Source organism: Mus caroli, unplaced genomic scaffold, assembly GCF_978045245.1.
Source record: "Mus caroli unplaced genomic scaffold, Mus_caroli_1 scaffold_3, whole genome shotgun sequence".
NCBI lineage: Eukaryota > Metazoa > Chordata > Mammalia > Rodentia > Muridae > Mus > Mus caroli.
The window spans coordinates 52,050,456-52,074,275 of NW_028227258.1; the positions used below are offsets into that span (position 1 = coordinate 52,050,456).

Genomic DNA, 23,820 nt, shown 5'->3' on the forward strand with positions numbered 1-23,820 from the left:
CTAAGACACTGACCTTTATTAAACACCAACTTAGACATAAATGCAACAAAAACATCAGGAAAAAGGTAAGTTGATAGAAGTATATAAAGGTTAAGTAGGCAGAAATATTAAACCAGACTAATACTAGTATCATTCTATATCAGAAGTTAGAAAAATACTTCCCAATACTTTTCAATAGTTCCTAGCTGAGTGTGCATGTTCGGATTCATTCATGTGGTGTTTGACAGCCAACAGAAGTACTAAAAAGAACCAGGAAAAGATACGGATGTGACTCAGTCTATAAAGTACTTGTGTGCCATGCAAGCGCAAACACACGAGTTTAGTCCTTTGCATAGATCAAGCCAAGTGTTGTGATATGAACTTATTATCCCTGAGCTGGGGCGATGGAAACTCTCTGAACTTGCTCTATAGACAGCTTAGCTAAACCAATGAGAGCCTGGCTCAGTGAGAGATCTTGTCTCAAAAAGTAAGGAAGTGAGAGCTTGAGGAAGACACCTGATATCAACTGCTGCCCTCCACATGCAAGCAAACACAGGCACACATGCGCACGCACGCGCACACACACACACTTATACACTATGTGTATATGTATATGTGTGTGTGTGGTCTCATGTGCTTAGGCAGAATATTATGATTGTCAAGGGGTATGGCTGAGACTGATTTCACATCTTGATGGCTAAGAGGCAGAGAATGTGACATGAAGGAGCCCCAAACTATACATCTGCAAGGGCCTGTCCCCAGTTCATCTTCTCTCACGAGAGTCCAGGGGACTGGGCAGCTCCAGGGAGTCCATCTGTGGTTCCTCCACTCACCAGGGTGCTTCCTCTTTGTTGGGCTTTAGGGTTTGAGAGGAGAAGGGGGCTCAAGAGAAAAGTATTGAGTCAAATTACCCTTCAGGCAAAAGCCTTATCAACACCCGAGGGAAGGGAGGAAGCACAGCATGGTGGGGTCTGAAGTTCCAGGCTTGTTCTCTAAGGTCCCCTGTGAGAACAACTGGGAGGGAGAATGATATGATAGGAGAAAGTGAGTTCAAGGTCAGCTGATACCACCCAACTAAACTAAAGGAGATTGTGTGGGTTTGTATCTCTTTTTGAAAAGTCCCAAGGACATTTCTGGATAAGGGCTTTTGGAAGAACAGAGGGCTTAGTTAATTTGTGATAGGAAAGTGGTCACTTGAAGTCCTCTGTTTAGGACTATGCTGTCTGGAAGGGCCCTCGGGGGAGGGAGAGACAAACTCCCTACCCATGTGCTCTGCCTGACGACCCTGTCCTTAGATGAAGTTATAATTCAAGTATGGAAAGGAGAGAGAGAGAGAGAGAGAGAGAGAGAGAGAGAGAGAGAGAGAGAGAGAGAGAGAGAGAGAGAGAGAGAGAGAAAGCAAGCTAAAACCAAGGCAGGAAGGTCCTCTATGCAGGTGAGGCAGAGGTTGCTGAAGTATAGAGTGCTCAGGCACTCACAGGAGCATCTAAAATGGCACCATCTTGTGCTACAGAGTACCAAGAATAGTATGTGTGACTGGGCTGACGGCAGGTTGTGGGAGACTGTGGCCAAACCCTGGGTTTATCTGAGGTGAAGAACTAAATGTCTGTTATTATTGTGTGGGCTGCCCATGTGTGAGCTTAAGCCAAAAGAGAAAAAAAAAAAAAAAAAAAAAAAAAAAAAAAAAAAAAAAAAAAAAAAAAACCAAACCAAACCAAACAAACAAACAAAAAAAACCCCAAAAACCTGTCTCACACCTGAGATTCTGACTCAGTCCATGGTTCATGGAAGCCTCGAAATGCTGGTTCTGACGTCAGTGAAGAAGTAGGCAGCAGAACATGGGGGAACCAGACCTCTGTATGCATTCCAGTCCCAAGAGCACCGCTTCTCTTCTCAAGTGGATACTTTCTCTCTGAATCTCTTTCCACAATTTGTTCCTAAATCTGGAGCCAAAAGGAAAAAATAACTATGACCATTGATCACTTTATTCCAAGACGGGGTGCTCATATCCTACAACCTGGGGTCAAATGAATCATAAGAATATTTCCACAAGGCAGATAGAGTTACCTGTCCCATTGGACAGATAAGGAAGCCAACTGTAGAGATTCAGTCACTTGCTTGAGAACCTGGTACTAGTGATAGCTGTGCAGGGCTTCTCTGTTGGTCTCTAAAGTCTGAGGCTACCAGGCTGTGAATACCCCTGTTTTGAACCAAAGGAGAGGCCTCAGGTCATTGCATAGGCTGTGTCTCCACTCCAGGATCCTTGGGAGGGGTGAACATGTCAGCCGAGGGCCTTAGGAAGTTGAAATAAAGGGCTGAGATGAAGGATCACAAGACACTATTCATATTCCCTCTGCAGAATACCTTAGTGACTTAAATCCCCAATGGGAGAAACAGAGACCCAAGGGATATAGTTGGTGCTAGATTTGAGCAGACATGTAGAAGACTCAGTTGGAAGAATTTGTGTGTGTGTGCGCACACACACACACACACACACACACTGGGAGGTGTGTCAAGCTGTCAGGGGTTCTCTACCACTTTCCACCTTAGGGTCTCTACCTGAATTTGGTAGCCCAGCTCATATTTCAGATGGACTTTTAGCCAGCAAGCTCCAGCCATGCTCCTGTCTCCACTCCTTAATGCTATGGCTACATGTGGGCTGAACCTATGCCTAGCTTGCTACATGGACACGGGGATCAGAACTGAGGTCCTCATGGTTGTCTAGCAATCACTCTTAGCCACTGAACCGTCTCTCCAGCCCCCTAGTTGGCAGACTGCAATCCTGACATTAAATGGAGCAGTTTCCTTCCCTCTCAAGCGCTCCTTCTCCGTTCTCTGGGTGTCTGGTTTTATACCTGGGAGATGGGGTTATGCATTCTCATTGGTACTCGGTGATTATCTATGTGTGAAGCACAGTGAGCTGTGTGGGTGACTTTCCATCCAGTGACTAAGTCCAGCAGAGAGCAAGAGGCATGCAAGTCATGGCCCCGCCTGGCTACCCGGAATCACAGTAACCTTTACTTTCACAGCCATGGGTCCCCCAGAGTCCGCTTGATGTACACAGACGCTACTCTGCTAGACATTTGGGGACTGGAGGCATCAGCACAACAGGTTTGCAGTCTGGAGTCTTTTCTACATCAAATGCTCCTCTTTCTCAGATTCTCTTTGGCTCTGGTTCTGTTGCAGGAATCATAGCATTGGTGGCTGTGCAAAGCTTCCCTTGGCTATGAGAGGGATGAACTGGAGAGCTGAAGACTGCAGCCCAAGGCCCGCTGTACCTGGTTTCTTGATAACCGTCAGCAGTAGGTCTCTGAACCATGCAGAAATTATCTGAGCAGGCTCTCCAGGTAAGATAGAATAAACACTCCCAGTGTCTCTTTGCATGGCTCTCTGGAGCAGGGCTGGATATGAGGCAGCTTTGGAACTCAGTGAGATTGGCCTGAGGCTCTACAGAGAGCAGGTTGGCCCTCTACTTGCAAGAGAACAACTAGAGCTGGCTCAGCATCCTTAGTTGGCCCTCCTCCCTTTGTGCATTTGATCCTGGGTTTGCTGGGTCCCTGGCTTAGGTCTGGGCTCTCTGTCCTGCTGCACTGGCCTGTCATGGACGTCTTTGTCTGGTTACAGGAGGTTTCTGTATAAACCAGCAAGGATGTTCCCTGTGAGAAAGGATTGTGTCTGTGAAGGCAAGGAGTGGCAGGGTGTCCTGTGTGAAGACAGGAAGGGACCAGGCAGAGAAGGAACAGAATGGGAACCCTAAAGTCTCAGTCACAGTCATCCCCCTGCTACTCTGGCACCATCTTGCTGTTCCTTGATCCCTGCCCCATTCTTGCCCTAGCTCCTTTTTCTTCAACTCAGTGGCCTCCTGAAGTGACCGTCCCTGAAGCTGGCTTCACTGTCCTGTCCGGCAGTGACTGCGCTGTGCTGTGCTGAGGAGCTGGGGGAGCCCACTCCCATCATCTTTAGGCTCTGTACTCCCAACACGTGTGCAACACAGGCATGTCTTATCTGCAGTATACCCCAGTGAGGTCTCTGCATATGGGAACCTGTCTGGTCCCCAGAAGGCTTGAGTCACACTTGCTTTGACTGCCATTCCAGCTTTCACAATTGCCTCTAAGGACTGTCTGGAGACCCTAATAGAGCCTGGTTCACAGGGGTCCAAGTGGACTAAGAAGGACACCTCCCAGTGCAGGCGGCCTTCCCCGGGTCTCTAGAACATGAAGGGTACCTTGTGGCTGGAAACGTGTCCACCCCACAATGTCACCGAGATCAGACGTTAATAAAAGTTGGTCGAAAAAAAATCAGAGCAATGCTATCTCAAACTAAGGCAGGTTTCCTCGCCCTCAGCTACATTTTAACACAACCAAATGAAACCAACATAAATATAAAACGTGTTTAAAAGAGTTGAGATCTGAGTGAGTTGGCGGTGCTTCCTAAAAGAGTCAGGTGTGGCACTCCATGCCCTTAATCTTAGTACTGGGGAGCTGAGACAGGAGAACTGAGCCTAATCCAAGGCCAGCCTGGGTTACACGGGGTCCCAAGGCCAACCTCTACATCGCAAAAGAGAAAAGGATAAAAAAAGAAACATAAGACAAAAAACACTTGTTCCTCGGGAATTGGGCACAAGGCTTTCAAGGCTCTGTAAAGAGAAACATGTTCCGTCAATTGTCAGAAGTCACAGGTCCACGTGCAGGCCTGGCCAGGAAGCGGCACGGCAGAGATGATTATCAATCACAGCTACTCCAGGGTCTCACGCATCCCCAGCATGGTGTTGGTGGGAAAGAAAATGAAATGACTCTTGGTTATAAGATTTTGTACTCATGCTGGAAAGAGTCAAAGGTAGTGGGTGGAAAGATCAGGAGAGAGGGAAAGGCAAGCCAAGGAGGGCGGAGTTTAGCGGAGGGCACCTGAACAAGGGAGCAGCTACGGTATACAGGTGATTAAGTGGGTACTCATTTCTTTTGTGAATTTTTTTCAAAGATTAATGTTATATCAGAATAAAAAACAGAAAAAAAAAAAACCAAACAGATACATCATTTACCATGTGATCCAGGACACACACACACACACACACCTAAATGAAATAAATTTCATCAGAAAAATTTGTTTTGCATTCATGAATATATTTGTATTCTCATGTTTTCCAGTTCTTCATTCTTTAAGTATTCACAGTATAAAAGATAATTTTGCCCTCAGGACACAGTTGTCAAGGTCCTAGGCCTTTCGAACTGTCACCACTGGGGAATGCTGCTGCCATCTAGACTAGAGGGTAGAAAACAGCAGTCTTACAGCAGAAGCCCAGCACCACCAATAAAAAGCTAGCAAACCCAGCCCCGCCTTTTGCTCTTGGCACTTAGCCAAGCCACCACCATAACAACGGAGCTCAGGCAGCTTTGGCTCTGGGGGCGGGCCTGGCCTTGCTCCTGGATGCCGGTATTGGCTGGAACTGGGAGGTGGGGAAGGGCAGTCTGAAGACCTGACAAAGCGAAGCCAGTCAGTTTCCGGCAGCTCTCTGAACAGTCAAGGCTAGATTGACACTGAGCCTGTCCGTTCAGACTTTGGCACCATGCCCATGACACTGGGTTACTGGGACATCCGTGGGGTGAGTGAGGGGTCCAAATGCAGGGTAGGACTTGGAGGAGGGACAAGGATCCGTGTAGTCAATGGAGGCATGCTCTTGCAGGTGTGTGTGTGTGTGTGTGTTCTGGTCCATCCATGGACATAGTGAAACTACGTCAGAGAATGGGCACTCATGTAGAAGGGGTAAAGAATTTTACCATCTCTTGTCTCTTACAGCTAGCCCATGCCATTCGCCTGTTCCTGGAATACACAGACTCAAGCTATGAGGAGAAGAGATACACCATGGGCGATGGTGACTGCATCCTTTCTAGTCAGATCCCTGCCCAACTCCTGCCCATTGTTGCCCAGCAACCAACCCCATCACTCAGCTCTGACGCTTTTTGTTGGAGCTGTAACATGCCCCTTCCAAAACCCTTGATGGTGTGGTTTGATTTACCAATGGAAGATGCTAAGGAAAGATTTGAGCGTACTCTGTATTTATAACTGGGCTCCATTCTTCTAGCAATTGGCTAAATCTTTCACAAGCTTTAGCGATGAAGAAGCTCACAGCCCTTACAAACATCTTCATCCTTGCAAGCTTGCAGTGTGACTTTGTGAGTCAGCTTGCAGGTCCACTGCCTCAGAGAGTCTTGTCTCTGACCCCTTGGGAAAATCTTGGGAAAGGGGTTTGAACACATGGGCCCTTTGATTTCATATTATCTTGTCCACCACAGCTCCTGACTATGACCAAAGCCAGTGGCTGAATGAGAAATTCAAGCTGGGCCTGGACTTTCCTAATGTAGGTACAGGAGAGGGGAGGTGTGGAGATGGTGGTAGTGTCCCTGTTTATACAGATGAGGAGGCCTGGGATCAGTCCTTTGGCTTTCATCTTCGCATTCCTGGTTGTCCGCACCATCTTTCTGTGATGGGATGTATCCCAGCTCTCTGTTCAGTGAGCAGCATTTTCATAGAAGGTTTTCCATGGCAGGCACACTGAGTGCCAGGCCCCATGTCTGTCCTCACCCAAGGAAGGAATTCTGGGATCTCATATCCCATCTGACTCTCCATGCTTGTCCATCCAGCTGCCCTACTTGATTGATGGGTCACACAAGATTACGCAGAGCAATGCCATCCTGCGCTACCTTGGCCGCAAGCACAACCTGTGTGAGTGGGGCTGGCTGCAGGGGTGGGGACCGATGGCCACCAGCTGGGCTTGTCCAGGGTGGCATGTTGAGCGTGAGTCTGGGCTGTGTTTTTCACAGGTGGGGAGACAGAGGAGGAAAGGATCCGTGTGGATATTCTGGAGAATCAGCTTATGGACAACCGCATGGTGCTGGCGAGGCTTTGCTACAACGCTGACTTTGTGAGTCCTGCTCTGGGCTGGATGAGGTGGGGGAACCAGAGCTTGTATCTTTGCCTTCTCATGTGCTCTGTGTGCTTAGCATCTAAACGTCTTAGCGCTGCTCACCTACAGATGATGCTCTGAACTGCTGGCGGAGTCATGGTGACACAGTGTGGAGACTGAGACAGAAGGACTAAGGTTAAGGTCTTCCTGGTTACACTGTCTCAAAATCAAAAGCACTAAAACAAAACCAAACCCTCCATGCACGTACACACACACACACACACACACACCCTGCCAACAGAGTGACCCTTAAACTCAGAGTCTTGTCAAATGGCACTTACAGTGAACTTCAGCAACTAGAACAAACACTCCACAGTCCAGCGTCGGTAGCTGGGTAGTAAAGACTGTGTTTAGAATCTCTCAGCTCTGAATCTCTCACCCATTTCTGGCCTGTGTTACGTCTTCTACTCGGTTATGTCTTACATCATCATTGCTTCTATAGTACACATTCCAACAATGAGAAAAAGTGGAGTAAGCTGGAAATGGATGGGAGCCATCACCTGGGGACTCTTCCCAACCAGATACCCAGAGCCATGCCTGGGATACTCACAGTAATAAGGAAGGGTTCCCAAAAGGCAGTCACAGCTGGCTAATAAGCCTCTTCTTGCCTCAATCTCCTTTCACCCCGTCACACTTCATCTTTCTGAAACTGCCCTGGAGTCCTACCGTTCTCTTTCCTGTCACTTTACTGTGCAGAACATCCAATTTCTCTTCCAGAGTGCTTTAGTTATTTGCTTCTCTGACTCACATAACATCTGAATGCGAGAGCCGGCTCACACAGTCCTGAATGTGACTCACAAGAGTTGTTCTGAGCACCTGTGGTGAGTCTCAGGGACAGCGTGCCCCTGTGTGGCTCCTCATCACCTCTGATATTGGATCTGGTGCCTGTAGGACTCTAATCAATAGACATAATGAATTAATAATAGTGACATCATAAATTAAAGCAGAATTAACCCAGGCCTAGTCTCGGGAAGGTGGCTACACCTCTGCCCAGATAGGGTCTTTGTTGTCCTGTTTGGGCAGCCTCTGCCCGGAATCTTGTGACTGAGGGTGATCACAGTGTGTTCTACTCTAGGAGAAGCTGAAGCCAGGGTACCTGGAGCAACTCCCTGGAATGATGAGGCTTTACTCTGAGTTCCTGGGCAAGCGGCCATGGTTCGCAGGGGACAAGGTAAAGGGAGGGCTGGGGAGGAGAGGCTGCCATCCTTCCCGGTTTACCTGACCCTCGGCTTCCTACAGATCACCTTTGTGGATTTCATTGCTTACGATGTGCTTGAGAGGAACCAAGTGTTTGAGGCCAAGTGCCTGGACGCGTTCCCAAACCTGAAGGACTTCATAGCGCGCTTTGAGGTGACGGACACTCTAAATCCTCGTTCTTCTTTGAGGTCCTCCCTTCCCCACTTTGCTTGCAAGGCTCCTAGCCCTGGAGCTGAGCTTAAAATCAGCAAAAGCCAGTAACATGTACTGAGTGCTTGCTTTCTGGCTCAGCATACATTATCTATTGGGTAAAATTTATCATTACAACCAACTTGTAGGACAGATTGAATTATGAGTCCCATTGGACAGATAAGGGAACAGACTATAGAGGCTAAGTCCCTTACTAGCAGAGGTTGTGCCTAGCTCCCTGGGGGTGTCTGGCCTCTAAGGCCAGCAGGGAGTAGACATTTCCTATTTTGTGTCAAAAGGAAGAGCTTTTGGTCCTTGTGCTGCCTAGGTTACTCAGTCCAGAATGCTAGGGAAAGGCAGAACATGGCAGGAGTGTGTAAGCCGCAGTTCAGACGTTCAGAGAGGGAGGCATGGTGGGATTTGTGTGAAATAGCCACGTGTAGACAATACTGGGTCTTCAGAAAGTTTCACTCGGGTCCATCCGGATCTGAGCACATGCCAAACCCCAGAGATGTTTTTGGTGCTAGATTTGAGAGTGTATGTGAGCCCTATTCAGGATTTTATCTTAAAGAGTTGTATGGCATAGGGCCTTTTGCCCTTTTCTTTTCCCCATGTCTCCATGAAGCCATTTCTACAATGTATTTATATACTTATTTTGACTCCTGTTCACTGGCCCCCTCCTCTGTATGAGGCTCAGTATCAGGCCCAGTGAGACATGGAAAGAACTCCATTCAGAGACCAAGTATAGCAGAGTGCAGTGAACATAACAGGCACAGAGTCACCCGGTGCTGCTAGTCACAGCTTGGCCCTCACTGCATAGCTAGTCATGGGTCCCCCAGAGTCTACTTAGCACCTACAGAATATGCTTTCAGAGATTTGGGAATGGCAGGCATTAGAACAACAGGCTTATAGTCTGGAATCTTGTCCCTATATCAAGTGATACATCTTCTCAGCTGGTTTACCAACTCTGGGTCTGGTCCTGACCCAGTGGCCTTGAAAGGGTACCAGAGCTGCTGTGGTCATGATAGGGAAGGATGGAAGAGCTGAGGGCTGCAGCCTGAGGCCTGCTGCACCTGGTTTCTTGATTGCAGTTAGCTCTAGGTCTCTGAATCCTGCAGAAATTATCTGAGCAGGTTCTCCTGGTAAGATGGAACAAACACTTCCAGTGTCTCTTTGCATGACCCCATGGAGCAGGGCTGGATATGAGGCATCTTTGGGACTCAGTGAGATTGGCCTGAGGCTCCACAGAGAGCAGGTTGGACCTCTACTTGCAGGAGAACACTTAGAGCTGGCTCAGCATCCTTAGCTGGCCCTCCTCCCCTTGTGCATTTGATCCTGGGTTTGCTGGGTCCCTGGCTCAGGTCTGGGCTCTCTGTCCTGCTGAACTGGCCTATCATGGACATCTTTGTCCTGCTACAGAAGGTTTCTGTGTAAACCAGCAAGGATGTTCCCTGTGAGAAAGGATCGTGTCTGTGAAGGCAAGGAGTGGCAGGGTTTCCTGTGGGAAGACAGGAAAGACCTGGGTAGAGAGGGAACAGAATGGGAGCTATAGAGCCAGCTTGACTCAGGTCCTGTCTCATGGACTAGCTGTGCCAGCAGGAGGAAGCCACATAACCTCTTTGCTGACATGTAGGCACAATGAGACTGATCTTGGAGGATGGAGTGGGTTTTCTGAGCGGAGGTCATAATCTATAATGGGCACAATCCCGATGCACAGGCATCTTCGCATAGGCCACCGAGGATTCCCCTTTCTAGAACTCAAATATTAGAGTCTACAGGGAAAGCTGTTTCTGGAGTGGGGCTGCTTATCCCAGTGGGGCCCCTGGCCTGACCTCCTGCTCTGTCCTCACACGCAGGGCCTGAAGAAGATCTCCGACTACATGAAGACCAGTCGCTTCCTCCCAAGACCCATGTTCACAAAGATGGCAACTTGGGGCAGCAATTAGGACCTTGACAGGGTGGGCTGTAGGATAAAGATACCAGATCTCCTGAGTTTGCCAGGAGCCCTGGGGTGCAGGCAGGATCCCTGCAGCCCCACAGCCAACTTTTCCTTCTTCTTTCCTTCTATCCTGTTCCAGATCCCAAGCCTCACCGACACTCTTTTTTGGTCATCCAATCCCTGCCCAACACAGTCTCTTAAAATCCCTAACAGTTCCTTTTCATTAGCAAAGTAGCCTTCTAAAGCTAAAGTCCCCCTGCCCCACCACCACCACTTAGAGACTCATGTGTTCAGATACGTGGTTCCCAGCTCATGGCTATTTTGGGCAGCTGTGCACTCTCCGGGAGGTGGGGTCCATATGGTGACTGTAGATTGCTAGGAGTGTTGACCATTGCAGCCAAAACACTCTTCTGCTTGCTCTGTTTTGAGCTAGGTGTGCTGTGACTTCAGCACTTGTCATTGCATCTGTGACCCTCTCCTACGACTCTTTCTCCCTGCTCTTGTGAGCTGTTCTTCCTGTACCATGAACCAGAATAAATCATTCTCCGCTTACATTGTTTTTCTTTGGTCGTTTATTACACCAACAGACAGCTGGTAAGGAGCTCGACTCCAATGGATTCAAAACTCCTTGTAGATAGATGATCTTCAGTATTGAAGGCTGTTGCTTTGGCCCTTCTGAAGTTTCTAGGTCAAAAGCCAGTAGGGAGACCTGCTTTGTGGTACCTCACACCCTTTTATGTACTTTGTTGGTGTATATAACCTTGTCTATTCAGACACCTCCTTCACCAGTTCTGCATTTGCTTCATGTATTCCTGAAGCAATTTAAAACAACACCGGCGAGCAAGCTCTAGGAGGTTCACTTTCTCAGTGATTCCCATTCATGGTTCCAGAAAGAGCTGGTTTATGGGTAGGCATTCAGGCCCATGCTTGGATGGGAGAACATGGCTACTCAACAAAGACCTCTTATTCAAAAGTAATATAACCAGTAAGATACCTTACAAAATGAGTCAACAGGTATTAAACAGCTATTTCCTAAAAGTGAATATCCAAGTAGCCTATTAGCCTGTAAAATGACAACAAGCACCATTAACTAGCAGAGTTAGTGTAAACACAGTAGTAGCCTAATGTAGGCCAAGTAGAATGGCTAAGATGCAACAGGCTGACAATGGCTGGTAATTTGTGAAGTAATGGAACTTGTGTAATGCTGGGAGTATAACCTCTTTGGGACATTGACAATGTCAACTAGTGTTGAGCAAGTAGTGACCTCTTACCTAGGACTGTCTCCCAACCAGAATGAAAGCTTTTGTCTCCCAAAAGCCATGAAAGACCGAGGTAAGAATGTGGGAAACTGCTTACTCTGCAATTTCATCAGCAGAAAATTAGTAAATCAGGTGTAGTTTATTCGTATAAAGCCATTATCATGTAATGAAGTAGCATAAGTTAAGATAAATGTAGTGATGATCTACACCACAGCATGTAGACATAATGTTGACTAATGTTGACAATGACATCACGTTGATCCAGATACGTGGAATGTGCATTCTTTATCATTGTCTATAGATGGGAAGTGTGATTGGGACAAATGCATGTTGACTTTGGCAGGGTCATTTGCTGACAGGAGCTTATGCAGTGCCGAGAATGTTCCTTATCTAGATCTAGATGGTAATCACACAAAGGATACAGATACGAAACTCACACAGACATACACTTAATAGCTACACATTTATTGCATGTGAGTTCCACCCATCAGTGGAAATATATAACCTTACTATTCACGTTTATTGTATGCTTCTTTCCATAGATGTTAATGACAAAAGGGCATGTATTTTAGTTTCTTCTTGTTCACTAGTGTTTTAAGTGTTTACCACCTGGGAAATGTCCTGAACATAGTAGGGGTTCAATAAATGCCTATTTAGTGACATTACTTCAGATTCTCTTGACTTTAAATAATGTCTGCTTTAATCAGGTAAGTCTTATGTTCACATATGCTCTTCCTGGGATCAGTGTGGTTTGGGATGGCAATGTCAGCAAGGGAATGAAGAAATGACAGACACACATACAGTGAAGCTGGGATTGGGTAGGGTTCTAACAACATTGTAACCTGGATCTTCAGTGTGATTATTAGAAAGAGTATAGGGGCTGGGGGTGAGCTAATCTAGGTAGGTCTCTGTAGTCAAGCAATCTCAGGCTGTGAACATCCTGGAGGAGGGAGCTGCAGTCACTGAACAATTGTTTAAGACTCACATTGAGACTCCCAAGAAAAGCTTTGCCGTTCCTCTTGGGACTGGGCCATATGAGTAATGGTTCTGCCAATAGTCCCATGAGGTCCTATAGTCCTCTATGTGGCTGTGCCCATGTCAAAATACACATTCACACAAGACTGCTCACTCAGCATTTCCTCTGCTCCTTAGAGGTTCTGCTCATTATTTCTTTAGCACGTTACTTAAAACATATTGGAGCTGGCTGTGTGGCTCGTTGGTAGAGTATTTGCCTAACATATGTAGAACTCTGGCTTGGATCTCTTGTATAAGAAAAAAAAAAAAGATAACACAAGACCATAAGTGTATGTGTTATGTGTTTTTGTGTGTGTGTGTTTCTGTGTGTGCATGATGTGTGTGTGCACACAAGTGTGTTTAGGTGCAGTTGTCTGTGTGTGAACACGTGGAGGTTAGAGGTAGACACTAGGTGCCTTTCTCTATTGTTCTCCACCTTAAGTTTTGAAATTGAATCATTAACTGAATCTACCGTGGCTTGTGAGTGAACTTCTAGGATCCTCTGTCTCCCAGACATGGGACTACAGGTGCCCAGCCAAGCCTAGCTTATATTAGGATCTGAACTCAGGACCTCATGTGAAACACTTTATCCAGTAAACCACTCTATCTCCCTGTGGTGTATATATATTTATTTAAAGTGGGACATACCATCATTCTGCTCCCATGTACATATATGAGACTTAGCCACCATCTATTATTCCTTCCTGTAAATAAAGTACAACTTTCCTAATCCTTTCTACACTACTGGCCACCTCTAAGCTTTTAGCGTTCATTACACCACTATGGTTACCTTTAAATATATTGTCTTCCTTTTTTTTTCTTTTTTGTTACTGTATTTTCAATGATCCCCAAAAGATACAGTCTGGGGCCCAGGGAATGACCAGCTGTGTGGTGTTATAAGATATTAAGTGCCTGTTCTATGAATACATTTATGGTGTCACCAGGAAGACATGTGGCCCCTTTCATGTGTCACCAAGACACTTGGAGTCCATTGTTCCACTTCACAGTACTTTTGAAGTTTATAATTATAATGATTCTTTGATGTTCCTCCTCTTTGTTCTTGACTAATTGTTACTGCTCGTTCTTGTTTCCACTTGGTGGATCAAGGCCTAGGACTTACTTTCTCTGGGTAAAACTGTTTATCCAACATTTCCCCAGGGCTTAGTCGATTTAAACGCCAAACATTAAACACACACACACACACACACAGAGACAGAGAGAGAGAGAGAGACAGAGAGAGAGAGAGAGACAGAGACAGAGACAGAGACAGAGAGACAGAGAGAGAGAGAGAGAGAGAGAGAGAGAGATCACTTCATTTTATGTCAATCGTTGAACAGACACTGATCATCTTGATTTAAATATCCGATTTCAAATCCATCACGTATTGAACACTTGTTTTATTATTTTACTGGGCTAAGGGAAACTGAGTGGTCATAGCTGGCATTCTGCAGACTAGCCACAGGGGTCAGATAGCCTGGGAAGTGCAAGTGGCTTGGCAGTGAACTGGCCAAGTTTCTCAGGTGAAATAAACTTCTCATATCATATTAATTTCTAGTACAATTCTTGTACTTGGTAAAAAATCATATTCCAAGGCACCGTTAATGTGTTGACTGAAGGAATGAATTAAGAGCTGCCAGGATCCAGCACTTAACAACAACCATGTTCTACAACTGGAGTGCAAAGCCTTTGATGCTTCTATAGTCTCTTCAACGATCTCTTCAAGGTGTCACACTCTGTACAGAGTCATCTTATTTGGAACTGGATCAAAAACTCCATTCCACTGGCTATTTTAATGGTCTGGACTTCAACCAGTATCAGAAATCCCAGGCCACCCTAGGGGTTAAAGGCACAGGACAACAGTCAACAATTCACTACCACAGCTACAGGAGAAATTTTCATCCAGTACAAAGTCCCTTTCCTGGCTGATGGTGTATGATGAGTGAAGAAAGAAGAACATTGGACACTATGTCCTCTATTGAGAGTGTGCCATGACCAGGCTGTTCAGCTAAAGGACCATATGGAGCCCCACAGACTCCCTCTCAGGCTTCTGGGGACTGAGGTGAACTGGTGTTATATAGACCAGAACCTACTCCTTGTGTGTCTATGAAATCAGTTGTTCCTTGGAATGCTGGTCCCATAAGGACAGAGCAAGCTAACAATGGAATCTTTAGGAATAGAATCTAATGGTTTAGCAAGGGAGAGGGCAGGGGAAGGGGAAAAACCTGTCAGAACCATGTTTGTCATGATTGGACCTGCTAGAGCACTGGACACAGACAATGCATCAATAGCAGACACCTTGACAGACACTGCTTAGATGATATCTTCCTGACCAGCCATTTCTCATTTCAGCCATTAATCTCATTTCAGGATCCCAAAGATGGACCAGAAGAAGTTTCTAGGTCTCTGTCCTTGTTTTTAATGTGGCTGCATTGAATTAATCCTTTTCTGCTCTTAACTATTCATCTGGTATGTCGGTCGACCCCTCAAGGATGGGTGGATGACTTTGGCTTTTGTGGGGTACAGACTGTGGCCCGGGTTTTTATAAGAGGTGCTGTAGAGAGAACATGTGCTCTTGGTCTGACGGTGCCATGAAACCTTCCAATGATTTGAAACATGCTCCTCGTGGATGCCCTTTGACCCTACTGTAAGTTTCTCTGTTAGCTTCTCTGTTGGTAAAATTCAGTAAATGTTACCTTTTCTACACCACCTCTAGATACACTGTGGTCTCTCAAAGCCCTATCCAGTGGCTGGGACTATGGGCCAACTGGTAATTAGCAACTGCTTTCCGAAGGTATTCTCTAATGAAAATGGTCTCCGCAGCTCATGCGTAGAATGAAGAGGCATCTATGTTCCTGCTCACCCTTGCTCATGCGCCAGGCCCGGGATGAATTTCACCTCACTGTTACTGGTGGTGACTCATGTGTTCTTGTTTTATCAAGGGGACCTGTGACCTTTCATGCAATTCAAAAGGGCAGAGGTCATCCAAAAAGGATTTAGCTCATATGGATTTGTGCTCATTAAAAACCCATGGTTTAATTTGTAGAATCAAACAGAGCAGACTCTTGGCATTAATTGCCAAGTAATTGATCCTGGCAGCAGGTTCCTCCCCACCCACCCCACCCCAATGTTCTGGGTTTCCAAAAGAAAGACACACTCACACAGCCTTTATATTTTGATATGACTTAATCAGCTCAATGACTGGAACGCTTCCTAACTGCCACGTGGCTAATTCACTTCCCTCCCCCTCCCCCGATATTCCCGAGTTACTACATACTAAAACCTATATTCCATCTTGGCTGCCCTGGACCCAGATGTGCAGCCCTCTTGGGCGGAGTTCCCCAAGCTCCTACAGGGCGGCTAAACTCTCTGTCCCTCTCAGGCGTGGCATCTCTCCTCTCCTTCCCACCCCTACCCCCACGCCCATCCCCAGCATGGCGGATCTCCTTCCTTCCTTCTTGGTACCTTGCCCTCATCCAGGAATACTAAAGTCCCTCTTCTGTCTGTCCTGCCCTACCCAGCCATTGGTCGTCAGCAAATTTATTTATTTATCAATTTATTTATCAATCAGAACCAAGTGGGAGCAGGGTCCCTCAATTGCCTTACATGAGGATGTGCAGATTCTCAACCAAACAATTTTGGAGAACCAAATTAACACAATATAAGCAGCATTAGGCCAGACCCACTACACATAACCTTTTCACTCTTCTCCCAGAGCATCAGCAGCGATGTCTGCAGCCATGCACATCTTATAGGAACTGCGAAGTTTGTGTTCATCATCCACTTCAGTCCGTTTCTGACAGCCAGTGTCTGGAAGGAGATGCTCAGCATCATCTTGGGTCAGATGACCTCCTAGAAGGTGCCAAGAACAAGATTGGCACTTAATTTCCAATTCCCCCAAGAACTGACATAACCTGAATCTCAAAAGGTAGATCTGACTACCTAATTGTATAGTTGATAATTCGTTCATTTGCATCAGTGCACAGATTTCTAGCTAAGGTGGTGCCTTGCTCAACTTTGTGTTATTGTAAAGCAATGCCTAAGATAATTAACTCAAAAAGATAAATTTTTAGTTCATAGTCATGGAGGTTCCAGTCCTTAACTGATTGGCCCCGTCATTTGGACCTGTTATGAGGAATACATCACACCAAGAATATATGGCAGAGAAAACCACTCAGTTTACACCAGGGAGCAAAGGAGGAAGAATGTGGGGTGCCACGTATCTTTCAAAGGTGTGCCTCCAAAGTCCCAAGGACCACCTGTAAAGTATCATCTCTCCAAGCTTCTATTACCATGCTATAATGCCAGGCCAACCACCTAGAGATTGTACCGCCAACAATGGGCGGCCCTTCTGTGCCAACCACAATCAAGGTTATGCCCCACAACTATGTCCGCAGGCCAACCTGATGGAGGCAATTCCTCAGCTAAGATTCTCTCCCTGCAGGTGGGTCAAACTGACAAGATTAGCATCATGACCTCTTTGGAAGGACATTTCTTATCCAGACCATAATAATCTCCCTCGGGCTCTACCTCTCACAGGTTTATCACCTCCCAATAGGACTTTCTGAGCGCCAAGCCTTTACTATGCAGACCTTGGGATATTCGGCATCCAAACTGCAACAAATGGAAATAAGAGTTCTCTGGCCAGGCATGGTGATGTACTTCCAGCACCGGGGAAGTGGAATCAGGAGACACAGGAACTCAGGGCCACCCTCTGCAGCATCACTGGTTCAAGGCCAGCTTGCGGGGTTGTGAGATCCCATTTCAACAAAACAAAAACTTTCTCTGCTTTGAATTTAGAGTGGTTCTTTAGTTTTGATCTGGAATGTTTTCCAAAGGCCCACATGTTAAGGGGATGGACCTTAGCTTGGTGTGACTGGGAACTGGTAGAAAAGTTAAGAGGTAGAATATAGTGGGAGCTTTTAGGGAATAGGAATACGGCCTTGAAAGGAATTGTGGGACTCTGATCTCTCTTCCTCTCTCAGTGTATCTCTCTGTGTGTAACTCTCTCTGTCTGTCTGTCTCTCTCTGTGTCTGTCTCTCTCTCTGACTCTGTCTCTGTCTCTCTCATTTTTAGCCATAAGGTGAAGGAGCTTCCTCGGGTACATGCTCCCAATGTGATGAACTGTCTTGCTGCAGGCTCCAAGGCAGTGGGCTGTGAACCATGCACTAAGACATCCCAAATGCAACCAAAATGCTCTTTTCATCTTTTTGGTTTTTTGTTTGTTTACTTATTTAATGTACATGCATGCTTTATCTGCATATGCATCTGTATGCCAGAAGAGGGCACCAGAACCTAGTAGAGATGTTTGTGAGCCACCACATGGTTACTGGGGATTGGACTCAGTACCTTTGAAAGAGCAGCAGACAGTGCTCTTAACCACTGAGCCATCTCTCCAGTCCCCCCCTTTCCTCTTTTTAAGTTGATTACCTCAGGTGTTTTGCTAAAGCACTGGAAGACAGACTACTACAAATGAACAAAGGGTTTGTCTTTTAAAATGTGTTGACAACTCTGTATGTGTATGTGTGTGTGTGTGTATATATATGTATGTGTATGTGTGTGTGCATGCACGAGCACAAGCATGCAGGTTGAACCCAGAACTCACACATGTAGGTATGTTCCGTATCATTTAGCTATATCCCCAGACCCTAAATTGTTTCTCACGTGAGTTTATAATTCGTTTCAGCTGGTGGGGGGGAGAATAAAGCAAAGTTGTTGTCATGCTCTACAAATGAAGCAGAATTTTAAACCAGAGGCATGCTTAAATAAGCAATGTAAACTATAACCATTATTTATGTGTGAGAGCCTAACAAATAATAATGAGAGGGTGTCGGAAATCTGTCTGGTAGTGTACATGTCTAGCATGTGCACAGCTCCTGCGTTTAAAACATTTTTTTAAAAAAGATTTATTTTAAAGGATCAAAAAAAAAAAAAATCAAGCTCTCCAACAAGGAAATAACGTTCTCTGTCAAAATTCAGAGGACTTCCAATACAAGGCAAAAGAAGAAAGGATTTCCTATCACTCACAGGAGTTGTTACCTACACTTATTGCCTAGCGGTCTTTTCAGGCCCCATTCTGATTGGCCCTCTGTACACAAAGGCTCAATATACTATGTGTTCCCCTCAGAGAAGGAACATCAACAGCAGCAAGACAAGCAGGAATTCAAAAGCTATCCATGGAAGAAGAAAACATCATGCCCCCAAATTCAAGAGCCGCACAATCAAAATAGTCGAAACAGCGCCCCCCTCTGGAGCCCACAGGGACTCATTAAGAAAGGAGTTTAAGATGCATTTTTTTATGAGGCAGAAACACTATCCCATATTAAGAGGCATCTTACGACGTGGGTTTTTTTGTTTTGTTTTTTTGTTTTTTTGTTTTTTTGGTTTTTGTTTTTGTTTTTTTTTTTTTTTTTTTTTTTTTTGGTTTTTCGAGACAGGGTTTCTCTGTATAGCCTTTGTAGACCAGGCTGACCTCGAACTCAGAAATCTGCCTGCCTCGGCCTCCCGAGTGCTGGGATTAAAGGCGTGTGCCACCACGCCCGGCTACAACGTGTTTTTTAAAAAACATTTTAAAATCATGGTAAGATTTGTCTGAGAAAACCAGCCAGAGATCCTATCTGGCCACTTCTCAGTACAAAGGGCAGGGGCCAGCAGAGACAGCTCTTTGTATCAACCCTGTGCAATGTTTTGCTGATAAAATTTCATTACACTTGAAACATTTGCGGCCAGGAGAAATCATTAAACACAAAGGAAAACTGCCAATGTGGAACAGAATCCAAGATAAAGCTGGGAGAAACCAGGCTGCAGACAGGATTGTGTGTGCAGAAGCTGATTAGGAAGTCAGAGCTATTCTTAAACTAGGTACCTCGGAGTGTCAAAGCTAGGATCCAAATTCACTCTTGGGAACTGACTGAAACAATAAAAGACGCTTGTCGACACAGGAGATTAAAGGTGTTTGCCTGTATGAATGAGACCTCCAGTTCCCTACAGAAATCCAGTAGCTTCCAGCCACAGACAGTCCTGCTCATCTGAGACACTGGACGAGTGATGGTGGGAAGGGAGTTTGCCAGAACTGGCCAGGGAGTAGTGAGTGAGGAAACTCCTTTAGCCTAGACTCCTCAAGGCTGGCAGGCCACAGAATGTTGCTTAATAACTCAGGTCTCCCACATCTCAGGGGCTGCCAAGCCCTCGTGTGCTCTCAGAAAGCAGAATTTGGAGAAGGCGTTCTCTTCGCTCATAAAACCAAACTCTCAAACTCTTATGATGGAACTCAGGAGGGGAACCTCACCTTTTTGCTGTCGTTGTTTTGTTGGGGTTTTTTGTTTGTTTGTTTTTATTTTGTTTTCTTCTTGGGATCCACAGTAAACTTTTGTCTTAAAAAGAAAAGAAGAGAAAAGAAAAGAAATGCTGTTGTTATAACAGAAACCATAAACTGGCCAGTCTGCAGGCCAGTGCACACAGCAAACTTAGAAAGACCGCTACAGTTTATCTTTCCTGTAGCTGCACTGATTCTGAGAGGCAACACAGAAAGACCTGAAGGCAGCCTCATCTTTTGCTTGAGGCCCAGGATCTCAGCTGGAGCAGCCCCCTATGATGAGGTTAGGGGTGGGCAGAACCCTGCTTCAGTCAGCAAGGGCGAACCACACATTGGGTATCAAGTGGTTAGAGGATGATTCTCATTTGGGATTGCTGGTTGGATCTAGGAGCCCAAGAGAAAACCACAAACATTTCATAATCTATGTAGACATGGGAATCTTCACAAGACTGAAGTCTAAAGCAACGAGTAAAGTCTGATGCTTTTGTACCTTTCTACAGTGAACAGCAACTCTGTGAAGGAGTGGCCAGACAAATGAATCTCTAGACTAAGGTACTAAATTCTATGTTTGTTTGTTTTTTAAGTGAGTAAGTACACTGTGGCTGTCTTCAGACACAGCAGAAGAGGGCATCAGATTCCATTACAGATGGTTATGAGCCACCATGTGGTTGCTGGGAATTGAACTCAGGACCTCTGGAAGAATAGTCAGAGCTCTTATCCACTGAGCCATCTCTCCAGTCCTAAATTCTATGTTTTTAGAGTGATATACAGCTGGGCAGTGGTGGCACACATCTTTAATCCCAGCACTTGGGAAGCAGAGGCAGGCGGATTTCTGAGTTCAAGGCTAGCCTGGTCTACAGAATGAGTTCCAGGACAGCCAGGGCTATATAGAGAGACCCTATCTCGGGGAAAGAGAGAGAGAGAGAGAGAGACAGACAGACAGAGAGACAGAGACAGAGAGACTAAGGGTGTAACTTAAAAGTCACTTCACAGTTTATCTATTCAAGTTAGACTCTTAACTAGCTGCAGTTATTCTGTGGCCTTGGTATGTGAACGACATCTCCAAAAGAGTCCCCAGGGCTTGCTGCATATGGCCATGGGCAGGCCAGACAACCTTTCCTAAAGTTATGTGTTTAGCTTGGTGGACTAATATTTTCTCCATTTAGAATGTTTTTAGAAAACCAGCTATCCCATTAAAAAGCATATTGGCAAAAGTTTCCTGTTTTGTGGCCGGGGAGGTGATCCAGCCATTAAGAGCACTGGTTGTTCTTCTAGAAGAGCTGGTTTCAGGTCCCGGCATCCACTTAGTGGCTCATACCCATCTGCAACTTCAGTTCCAGAGGATTTGCTGACCTCTTCTGGCCTCTGAGGGCACTGTACACACGTGGTGCACAGACACACATGCAGGCAAAATGCCAATACACATAAAATAGAAATAAATAACAGCAAAAAGAATTCTAAGCTTCCCCATTTTTCTTCTTAGAAATGTTTTTTGTTTTCTGTAATTTCAGATCCTGTTGCTTTTCTGCTTTCTGAAAACCTTTATTTTTGCCATATTTTTAATATCTGAAGCATATGGGAAATTTTGTTTACCGAATTCTAGTTTGCCAGCACTGTACGAATGAGATTTTATTTTCTTCTCTTTAGATTCCGGATTTTCTAAGTTTGGATGAAGGAGTTTCCATAGGAGGCACCCCATGTTGTCAGCATTTATATCTAACCATTTGTATGTTAAAAATCTTACATTCCGACCTGATCTTATTTGAAATTTCTATGAATTAGCCTTGAGAATATTAGAATGTTAGCTACAGATCTAGAAGGAGCTAGGACACACAGTCCCAAGGGCACTCTCTAGGCCCTGGCCACATTTTACCCAGAACATTTTGCTGGTCCTGCAGAGTCCCTTTGAACAATTAGAACTGTCCACACTGTGCAGTTGGGACCAAGCACTCAGAGATCCAGAGGGTCTGGCAACTCTGGGGTGAGTCCTTGTGAGGTCACTACTCACCACTGTTTCAGACCTCTTCTCTGGTTCCTGGGGACACTGCAGGAGAACAGCTCTGCTCAAGGAAGGGGAGAATTGGGTCAGCAGGCTCTCAGAGCAGTGGCCATCATGGCTCCTCCTCTCCTGATGCCCCTGCCTTCCTCTCCAGTCTTTGGAGAATATAGAAACAGGACCATGTGGCCACTATTTCCTGAATCACTAGTCTACAGAAGGGCCGTGCTATGCAGAGGGTCCAGTCTGTAGGAAGATGTCAAATACTTTTTAAAAATATAGTCAGGAAGGGTCAGGTGGACATACACTAAAGTTCTAGTACTTGTTCAATATATTTTAAATTTGTTTTAAGAATGAGTGTTTTGCCTGTGGAGGTCAGAAGAGTGTTGCAGATCCTCTGGAACTGTAATTATCGACGGTTGGGAGCCTCCAGATGGACACTGAGAGTAAAACTCCCCATCCTCTGCAAGAGCAGCAAATACTCTTAACTACTGAGCCATCTCTCCAGACCCCATCCCATACTCTTAAGGTTATTATTTTAATTTGCATGAGTTTTTCTTAAAAATTACTTTCGCAATTATAGTCAGAAATTATATATCTTCCTGTTCATAGTTATGAAGACAATGATATGCCCTGTCTTACGTATTGCTTTGACAGAGCACTATAACTAAAAGCAACTCCAGGAAGAAAGGGTTTATTTCAGCTTACAGTTCTACATCACAGTCCGTCACTGAGAGAAGTCAGGGCAGGAATTTAAACAGGGCAGAGGCTGTGGAGGAATGCCGCTTACTAGTGTGCTCTTTATGGCTGGCTCACTGTGCTTTCTTATAGCACCCAAGACCAGGGGCCTCCCACACCATTAATTAATCATTAATCATCAAACAATCATTAATCATTAATGGTCTATGAGCCAATCTTATGGGGGCCCCCACAGCTGCAAATTCCCTCCTCTCAGATGACTCTAGCTTTTGTGGGGTGACATAAAGTTATCCAGCACGTATCCTTTTTATTTTTAAGATTTTTTAAAAAATATTTTATGTATGTGTGTACGCTGTAGCTGTACAGATGGTTGTGAACTTCATGGGGTTGTTGGGAATTGAATTTTAGGACCTCTGCTCACTCTGGTCAACCGGAGGGTGTCAGATCTCATTACGGATGGTTGTGAGCCACCATGTGGTTGCTGGGATTTGAACTCAGAACCTTCGGAAGAGCAGTCAGTGCTCTTACCTGCTGAGCCATCTCGCCAGCCCTCCAGCACGTATCCTTAACAATGATTCAGAGACCCATGCATGTGTGTGTACATGCACTTGTGCCTTGTGGCAGACTCTGGTCTGGGAAAAGCCCCGTGAGAATTTAATTTGGGGCATTAGGCTCCTTCTGTAGCTAAAGTGCAGTTTAGTGACTTGAGTTGAGAGGACTGGCCATGAATAAACACATAAGTAGCATTTGCCACAGCAAGTGGCATTCTGCTAGTGAATTCTGCTAGCCCCATGACATGGTTTCTGAGCTCTGGGCTTCATAAGGATTCAGAACATGTGGTTCCTCTGCCCTTGGTGCTGAGATAGCTTCAACCTGTTCCAGGCACACTTATACCGTACCCTCAAGTCCTAAGGGGTGTTAATTCTCCAAATACACTTTCTGTAGAGCCGCAGCCTTGCCCTTCCATGGGCAAGGGCTAGGCCATCTGTTTTTCACTGTTAATGTCGTCTTGTCATCTCCTTTAATCGCACACCTGTTGATTTTGAAATAATCTTGCCTTCAAGGAAGTAGGCTGGTAGGTGAGAGTGTTCTTGATAGGACATTGACCTTTTGGAGGTTGAGCACTCGGAAGGCAGAGGCAGGCGGATTTCTGAGTTCTAGGCCAGCCTGGTCTACAGAGTGAGTTCCAGGACAGCTAGAGCTATACAGAAAAACCCTGTCTCGAAAAACCAAAAAAAAAAAAAAAAAAAAAAAAAAAAAAGACCCATTTTAAA

The 23,820-nt window shown here is 45.6% G+C and overlaps 1 protein-coding gene and 1 long non-coding RNA gene across 2 annotated transcripts; one reads left to right on the top strand and one right to left on the bottom strand.

The window, feature by feature from the left end:
• Positions 1–5,423: 5,423 nt before the first annotated feature.
• Positions 5,424–10,817, top strand: LOC110291410 (glutathione S-transferase Mu 7). Its single transcript, XM_021158551.3, has 8 exons — positions 5,424–5,578; positions 5,773–5,848; positions 6,270–6,334; positions 6,618–6,699; positions 6,798–6,898; positions 8,016–8,111; positions 8,180–8,290; positions 10,183–10,817. Exons 1-8 carry the CDS (start codon positions 5,543–5,545, stop codon positions 10,270–10,272), a joined length of 657 nt encoding a protein of 218 aa, XP_021014210.1. The 5' UTR covers positions 5,424–5,542; the 3' UTR covers positions 10,273–10,817.
• Positions 10,818–16,299: 5,482 nt separating this feature from the next.
• LOC147005476 (uncharacterized) lies at positions 16,300–22,636 on the bottom strand. The gene is made up of 3 exons (XR_015046608.1): positions 22,556–22,636; positions 19,825–19,909; positions 16,300–16,387 (listed from the first exon to the last, which is right to left on the bottom strand). It is a non-coding gene; the product is annotated as an uncharacterized LOC147005476 (long non-coding RNA).
• Between the last annotated feature and the right edge of the window lie 1,184 nt (positions 22,637–23,820).

Bases quoted from the DNA above. Each gene is read 5' to 3' on its own strand.
- LOC110291410 (XM_021158551.3), top strand. From the start codon at position 5,543: ATGCCCATGACACTGGGTTACTGGGACATCCGTGGG. The intron at 6,335-6,617 runs GTAGGTACAGGA...TTGTCCATCCAG, and splicing joins TGGGCCTGGACTTTCCTAAT to CTGCCCTACTTGATTGATGG. The intron at 6,899-8,015 runs GTGAGTCCTGCT...GTTCTACTCTAG, and splicing joins TTTGCTACAACGCTGACTTT to GAGAAGCTGAAGCCAGGGTA.